At 33.0% G+C, this 7,516-nt stretch overlaps 2 protein-coding genes across 2 annotated transcripts in view; both read right to left on the bottom strand.

Annotated features, from left to right (window-relative positions):
• Positions 1 to 2,054, bottom strand: part of LOC104826950 (type I inositol polyphosphate 5-phosphatase 10) — a 3,321-nt gene extending 1,267 nt beyond the window's left edge. Inside the window, exons 1-6 of the mRNA XM_010559933.1 lie at positions 1,916 to 2,054; positions 1,722 to 1,809; positions 1,247 to 1,351; positions 619 to 1,159; positions 202 to 395; positions 6 to 92 (exon numbers count right to left, since the gene is read on the bottom strand). Of these exons, the coding sequence (XP_010558235.1) occupies positions 6 to 92; positions 202 to 395; positions 619 to 1,159; positions 1,247 to 1,351; positions 1,722 to 1,750 (956 nt within the window). The 5' untranslated portion in view covers positions 1,751 to 1,809; positions 1,916 to 2,054. The remainder of the gene's footprint in view (positions 1 to 5; positions 93 to 201; positions 396 to 618; positions 1,160 to 1,246; positions 1,352 to 1,721; positions 1,810 to 1,915) is intronic.
• A 3,823-nt stretch (positions 2,055 to 5,877) lies between these two features.
• LOC104826948 (protein GAST1) lies at positions 5,878 to 6,929 on the bottom strand. Its single transcript, XM_010559929.1, has 4 exons — positions 6,820 to 6,929; positions 6,659 to 6,730; positions 6,282 to 6,315; positions 5,878 to 6,162 (listed from the first exon to the last, which is right to left on the bottom strand). The coding sequence occupies exons 1-4, from the start codon at positions 6,889 to 6,891 to the stop codon at positions 5,981 to 5,983; spliced, it is 360 nt and encodes a 119-aa protein (XP_010558231.1). The 5' UTR covers positions 6,892 to 6,929; the 3' UTR covers positions 5,878 to 5,980.
• Positions 6,930 to 7,516: the final 587 nt, after the last annotated feature.

The raw sequence follows: 7,516 nt of genomic DNA, 5'->3' as shown, positions 1-7,516 counted from the left end.
GAGCGTCCCATGCGTTCTTCTCGAGAAGATTTCGTGTTTCGTAGTAGCTCAGAGCGATTCTATAGTTCAAGTCCCCTAACCATATGATCCGACTGAAAAAGGAAACAGAGAAAACACAGAAGAGTTTTTATCAAAACACATATCCCGAATATCTATAAAAATTGATCGGTTTTCGAAGAATTTGTTTAAGTTAAATCTCACTCGTGCTTGGTGATTCTGTCGGGAACACGAGTGAAGGGCGTTCTGCAGATTCTAGGGAAGGCCGTGTTCCTGAGGATTTCGATTACGTCTGAGTTTCTTCTACGCTCGTCTCCTTCTCTCTCGCCCGACGCCAGATGAGTGCATATGAAGCAAAAGCTTGTCTTATACATCAGCATGCTCACCGCTATGCAACCCTACATCACGTCCCAAATCTCAACTCCAATCAGATACCGAAAACACAAAAGTCGACATATATTTCTTCCGTCTTGATTCAGAGTCGCGATTTCTAACTGTGAAGTATGCGTAGGAAATGCAATTTAAGAGATTTGAAACGAAAAGACAAGGAGAAAAACTGGATATGACACTGCTGTTTAGTGCTGAACGATTCAGGTTTAACTTGGAAAAGAAGAAAGGTACCTTGTTTCCCAAGCAACCCATGATCCCGCGAGTGACGCTGGAGATTCTGAGATGGCTAACGTGAGGAACGAGCTCCTTTCTCATCCACACGGTCAGAAATATTCCCACCATTCGCTTAGATGCCACAAGACTGTACTTCATCGTCTGGTTTCTTGCCAAAGAAGCAACCCCTCTTTCGTCATCGTCTTCCTCCCCCTCTTCTTCATCAGACGGGAATCCGCTTAGGTTAACCATAGATTCCGGGCATCTGAAACAAGATTCTCTCCCGTACTTTCTCTCGAGCTCGGCTACCGAGCAATTACACATCTTCAGTTTTCTCCTGCACTCAGTTCTGAAACTCTCGCTGATTCTCTTCAACGAGGGCTTCGCGAAGAACATTGAACCGGCACCGAAAGAGGGATTCAGTTTCAGAATCTTGGAGCCCGTCCCGTTCGAGGGATTGTTCAGAGCTTGATTGATCAGAGCGAGCCATTTGGCCGCTGGCTCGTTGTCTTCGATCACGAGAACGTTTCCTGCATTCAATGGAACAATCTCCTGAAACCTGCAGGAAGAAAACAAGACAAGAAATCAATCCAAGATTCTTGTCAGATTTGGAGGATTTCCGATGATGTTTTCGGATCATTACTACCCTAAAACGTAAACATCGAATTCATCCCGGGCGTGAAGAAGACCGTCCAAAGCGATCCCTGCGTGCGGAGATTTCCCTCCCACGTTCCATGTCGCCACGAAAACTCTTCAAGAGATGGAAACACAAACAGATAACATCAAGAGAAAAAAAAAATATAATGAACGTACAAAAAAAAATCAGAGAAGCAAGAAGAAGGGGAGGGCTCTTGAGCACTTCAACCTCATCGCCAGTATAGAGAATATATGCTCGGACACATTCAAGAGATTTTAATTTCGATCGTGACGTCATCATCATTTTCCAAAAGAGGAATAACTGTGTGTGATGATCGCCTAGTTGGTCGAGATAGATATCATCCATCTTATATAGAAACCGTTTTTTTAATCAAGTCGATCTTTTTTTGGACAACTTCGTATATATGTGTGTATACATATATATATATATATATGTGTGTGTGTGTATGCACATGACGACATACCTCAAGGATTGAACTTGCTGAGTAGGCATTAAAGATGGAATGTTCCTCGAACGGAACTGAGATTCAACAACCGAATCAGATTTAACTTCTGCAAAGAAAAAAAAAACCAGAAAAAAAATGAAACAAGAAAAAAATACACAACACACACACATACATAGATACATATATACATATATATATGTACGCATACGTACATGATGAGAGAGAGTGAATCAGACATGTTCTTGAGGGTTTCAAGGAACTTTCTTCAAAGTGTTCCCATGGTGTCTGAGAAATGAAAAACATTTCAGCATGACTCAATTTTTTTTTTCGGGTTCAAAACAGAGAAAACTGAAAAATTCCGGGGACCATAGATTTCTTTACAAAAGCTTTGGTTTATACAAAAAGAAAGGCAGAAAAAAAAAAGTCAGAATATATTCTCTAATCCGAAATCAAGAACAATGTTCCCTGATGGCTTATACAACCATATTTTCTTAATCTTTTTATTTTTTTTATAATGAAACCGTATTTTCTTAATCAGATTGTTTAATCTAGGGATAATTTCATTTAAAACCCTGTATTTTTCTCTCATTGGTTTATACAAAAAGAAAGGCAGAAAAAAAAAAGTCAGAATATATTCTCTAATCCGAAATCAAGAACAATGTTCCCTGATGGCTTATACAACCATATTTTCTTAATCTTTTTATTTTTTTTATAATGAAACCGTATTTTCTTAATCAGATTGTTTAATCTAGGGATAATTTCATTTAAAACCCTGTATTTTTCTCTCATCTCAATTTAAACCCTATACTTTTTTTTTATCCAAAAAAACATTGTACTTTTAAAAATTGGCAATTAAAACTCTATATTTTTAAAAATTGGCAAATAAAACACTGAACAAAAAACAATATTATTTAATGCTGACATGGCATCCTAGTCATCTGCCACATCATCAATCCTTAATATTTAATAATATTAATTAATAAAAAATAAAAATAAAATAATAAAATAAAAATAAAATTTTAAAAATTATATATATTCATAAAAATTATACACATATATAAACATGTTTATAAAAATTTTAAAATTATATACATATATAAATATATTTATATATACATATATACATATTTTTATATGTATGTGTGATATATACATGCTTTTCTAAAAATCATATATATATGTGACATATGCATGATTTTTAGAAAGAAAAAAAATACATATACTACATATGCATATAAAACATATATATATATGTATTATATATATGTGTGTATATATATAAATATGTTTATATATGTGTATATATGTATATCATTTCATTATATATGTATGTGTATAATTTTTAAAATTTTATTTTTATTATTATTATTATTTTATTTTTATTTTGTATTAATTAATATTATTAAATATTAGGTATTGATGATGTGACAGATGACTAGAATGCCATGTTAGCATTAAATAATATATTTTTTCGTTCATGGTTTTATTTGCCAATTTTTAAAAGTATAGAGTTTTAATTTCCAATTTTTAAAAGTACAATGTTTTTTTGGATAAAAAAAAAGTACAAGGTTTAAATTGCGACGAGAGAAAAGTACAGGGTTTTAAATGGAATTATCCCTTTAATCTATACGCTTGCATTATTGAATAACGGTGGCTTTGACTTTTACGATTAAGTAGGTAATTAATATATTAAGCTTCCCTTTAATCGGTCCAAGAAATGAAGTTTAATGCTAATATATTCTAATAGTATATTCTTAATTACAGACAAAAAAAAAAGTTTTTTTGAAACATTCTTAGATTCATATCTTATCAAGATTGAGATTATTTGTTTCTAGCCGATAGGTCCGAATTTGATCAAACAGTCGAGAATTTAGGTAGGATGCGTTCGTGGAACAAAATCCATTGGATATCTTGAATTATTCTTTACTATAGAAAGCAACCATTTCTACTTCGCATATATAAAAATAAAATGGAGTCAAATCGAATAGCACATAACAACATATTTAAAAGGGAACAAGATCGATCGATAAATATATAGATTATTCATAAATTTTGCTAAACCAAACGAATTAAACCTGAATTTAATATAAAATAATAGAGAAAACTGAACCGAAATCAAGATTTCTTATAAAAGTAGCCATTTTTAACAAGAATAAGTTCGAACAAAAACACAGAAAAACCGAATCGAATATATATATTCTTCAAAAAAAAAAATTGAACTTGCAGGTAACCGAATCGAAATCCCAAATGTTAACCCTTGTGCAATTATAATTTGGCGAATGTTTGTATTATTCAATTGATCGACCCTGATAATTAAAGAGAATTTTACGCAGATAAATCGCCCACATTTTATTTTATTTTTATTCTTCCATTACCCACCAGCAGTCTAGCATCATGCAATGTAATGACTCTATAAATTGTTCTATAATATGATATAATATATGGTATATATGGCTTGGACGCCAACAAAAAAAAACTGAGTCAATTTGAACACATCCACCAATTGAAAAATCACAAATTGCGTTTGGGTTTATATATATACACACTATATATATATAACGATGTAATAGATTCGGATATATTAAACTGACCATGCGTAGTATTATGAGTAGTGGGATTTTGCCTGAATTTGCTCTGGTCTTTCTCGCCAATCAGCGGTATTCTTCTAAGCCAAGAAGACTACATGAACAAAAGTTGAATCAATCAATAAACAATAAAAATATAATTATAAATATAACATATATAACTGACTTAGGCAAAAGGGCATAGATTTTGACATTGGGAATCATATTATATACGATCTCATGGACCTGCTTCTTAGTTCTTCCTATATTCATCAGAGAGAAGAAAAAGGGTCTTTAGTTCTAATTTAACAATGGAGGAATGGAATTGAAGGAGACAAGACAGTATCAAGCATGAGAGATTTTGCATTTAAAGAATTTGCATGGGGAAATTAAAACATTCGAAATCCCATTAAAAAAATGGATTGGAAATATAAAAGATTAATAAGTAACACTGGAATCCCACATTCTAGGAAATTGTTCATTCTCTCTCACTTCATACATATAGATACGTGCATACATGTGTGTATCAGTGTATGTATGTATTCTCAAACTCTCGAGTTGTATTTATTTAGTTCCTTTTTTTTGTCAAAATATTTATTTTATTTATTTAGTTCCTTTTATCACTCATATAAATATATCATATCCTAGACTCCTCAAAAGCCCTTCTAACATCATCATTGAAATAATTTCGTAGAAAATTCGGCCAAACCTTTTTTTATGTTCCGTTTGGGTATTTTGATTAGGGGTCCACGTTTGGGTTTGGTTCCTTTGATTTTTTTTTTCCTTCCGATTTCGAAAAATAAATATCAATTCACTTTTCTCTGGTTTCATTTCGGATTCTGTTTTACATTATAAAAAAAATAAATATCACGATCTCGGGTCCACTAATTCGCTGATAACTTATAAGTGCTTAGGAAATTAGTTTCAATTTGACGGTTTAATAATTTAATTAGGGAAGTCGCTAAAAAAATAATAAAGGAGTGCGTATAAATTAAACACATTCTTCTATAGAGGAATAAAAAGAGAAGAAAGCGGTCAAAAGTGGGGACGAATCGGAAACGACCCAACTTTTGGAATTCTCCATCGCCGTTAAAGAAATCTTCTTCTTTGCTTTTGGAGATATTCTTTTATTGTCATATGTATTTAACAGATATATATATATATATTTGTATGTTCGTCCATTGTTAATTGAATTTGGGTTGGTTACATGGGCTTTATAAGTTATTGGGTTTAAACGGATAAAACCCATAAAATACCCACGGGCTTAATGGACGGTTTAGCTCATATGACCCATTTAAGTTCGGCGTCGACTGTTGATTTTGATGGGCCCACAAATTACTTAGTGATGATGGGTAGGCCCTTTTATATAATATATATATATATATATTTCCACAGACTTTAGATTTCTTAGTTCGTTCATGTTATATATATATGGGTATCAATGGTGTTTACGGATTAAGATTTGGATGTATCTAATTTTGTAGACGAGCGCTTCAAATTTTAAATTTCGAAACCTAATCTTTCATCCGTTGTTGACGGGTCTTCGAGTTTCCGGGGGAGTCGAGGCAATGCATGCATGTCCTTAACCGAAGGAGGGAAAAACCAAGAAATACTAAAAGAGGGAAGACGTGATTAAACCGGAATAAACCGGAACATGTTACATGCGCTGGTTTTGGAAACCTAAACCGATAAAACAGTAAAAACATAATAGAGTCAGGGGCATTTAGGACCGCCTCGTTTAGTTTTCCAGTTGTTGTAGCAAGGACACACTTGCTTGTTCCCGTACGTGCCGGGAGGAACACAGAGGCACTTGGTGCAGCATTTGTTGCAGAAGAACAGGCATGGCTTCTTGTACTGCGTTCTCGAACATCTCCCCTCACATCTCCCTCTGCACTCTTTTTTTTTTTGTATCAAGAAATCGAATCAACGGAAAAAAAAAATCAGATTTCGGAATCGTCGCTCTACAGATTAGATTATGGCTGAGAGTGGTGACGACGACAGTTTCTTATTATACCTTGAGGTTGGAGGCTCCCTTGAGTTGTACCATACTGTACAATCCAAACCATTGAAGGATAAGGAACGATTTCAAAGTATTAGAGTATCGTTTAGGCTTCAAGATAATGACGTGGCAAATGCTATTATTGATAATAAAACGAGCTTAAACATATATTATAGTTTTTTTCTTCTAATAAACTAAATATCAAAGATAATTAATGATATATAAACTCTTGGTAATTCTCAATATAATGTTAACATTCGATTATATTGATGTGATAAATCGTAACGACCGTCTTGTTACCTAATAAATTATAACAAATGAGTTCATACGCATGTAAATTCTGATATTATAATGAAGTGTTTGTGTATATATATTAAACCGGAGAATTTCACCTGAGAATTGTTAGTGTTAGATTGTGGAGGCTGCAGCAGCTGAGGAGAAGGAGCCTCGGAGTGATCGGTGGCCTGTGGGTACACCAACATATAATATAAAGTTTCATATAATTAAGATCCATTTGTAACTGTAGAGGATGCTGAGAATAAACTAAACTTACATGCGTTTGGACCAACATAAGAAGCATAAACACAGCAACGGAGAACACACTGGTTTGGAGTTTTGTCGCCATTTTTGTCGGATGGTTTTTGTCTTCGAAACTATGTATATATATATATTTATATATCGGATGTCCAAATAATTTATAATTTTAATATTTGAGTGGTGAATACAATGTTTTAAATAGATAACATGTGAATGAAATCAGTGCCGGATTTATATATATATATATATATAATCAGTGCCGGATTTAGAAATTCTGTTTTGGAATATATATAACGAACAGAAGTTAATGTCTTCGACTTTGTTTTTTTTTTCTAGACACAACAATATTATATCTTTACAGACCATAAATATATTCAGAAGACAGATTTATAACCTTTTTGTTGTTATGTATAATGGTTTTACTTTCTATTTTGAAAAATAAATCATATTATATGTATATGGACAATGAATATGAGCATGATCAATGGCCAATTTAGAATAATTTTTTTTTATTGGATCCATGTGAAGGGAGCCATATGCATGAAAACGAAAGAAGCTAACTCACATGCGTATGTTTGTTAAGCTATCTCATTCTCGTGACTCCAATTTTTTTTTTTTTTAATTTGTCTTGGAAACATTGGTGCCTCTATGAAGGTGACACGTGTCGGGGTTTTTTTGGGTGGTTTGTTGTTTTAAGCCGATTGGTTTTTTGT

The sequence above is a fragment of the Tarenaya hassleriana genome, unplaced genomic scaffold (genome assembly GCF_000463585.1).
Source record: "Tarenaya hassleriana unplaced genomic scaffold, ASM46358v1 Cleome5, whole genome shotgun sequence".
Classification (NCBI taxonomy): domain Eukaryota; kingdom Viridiplantae; phylum Streptophyta; class Magnoliopsida; order Brassicales; family Cleomaceae; genus Tarenaya; species Tarenaya hassleriana.
This window is presented reverse-complemented; position numbering and strand designations above follow the sequence as displayed.

Bases quoted from the DNA above. Each gene is read 5' to 3' on its own strand.
- LOC104826948 (XM_010559929.1), bottom strand. From the start codon at position 6,891: ATGGCGACAAAACTCCAAACCAGTGTGTTCTCCGTTGCTGTGTTTATG. The intron at 6,731-6,819 runs GTAAGTTTAGTT...GTGTACCCACAG, and splicing joins TTATGTTGGTCCAAACGCAT to GCCACCGATCACTCCGAGGC. The intron at 6,316-6,658 runs GTGAAATTCTCC...TGGATTGTACAG, and splicing joins CTAACACTAACAATTCTCAG to TATGGTACAACTCAAGGGAG.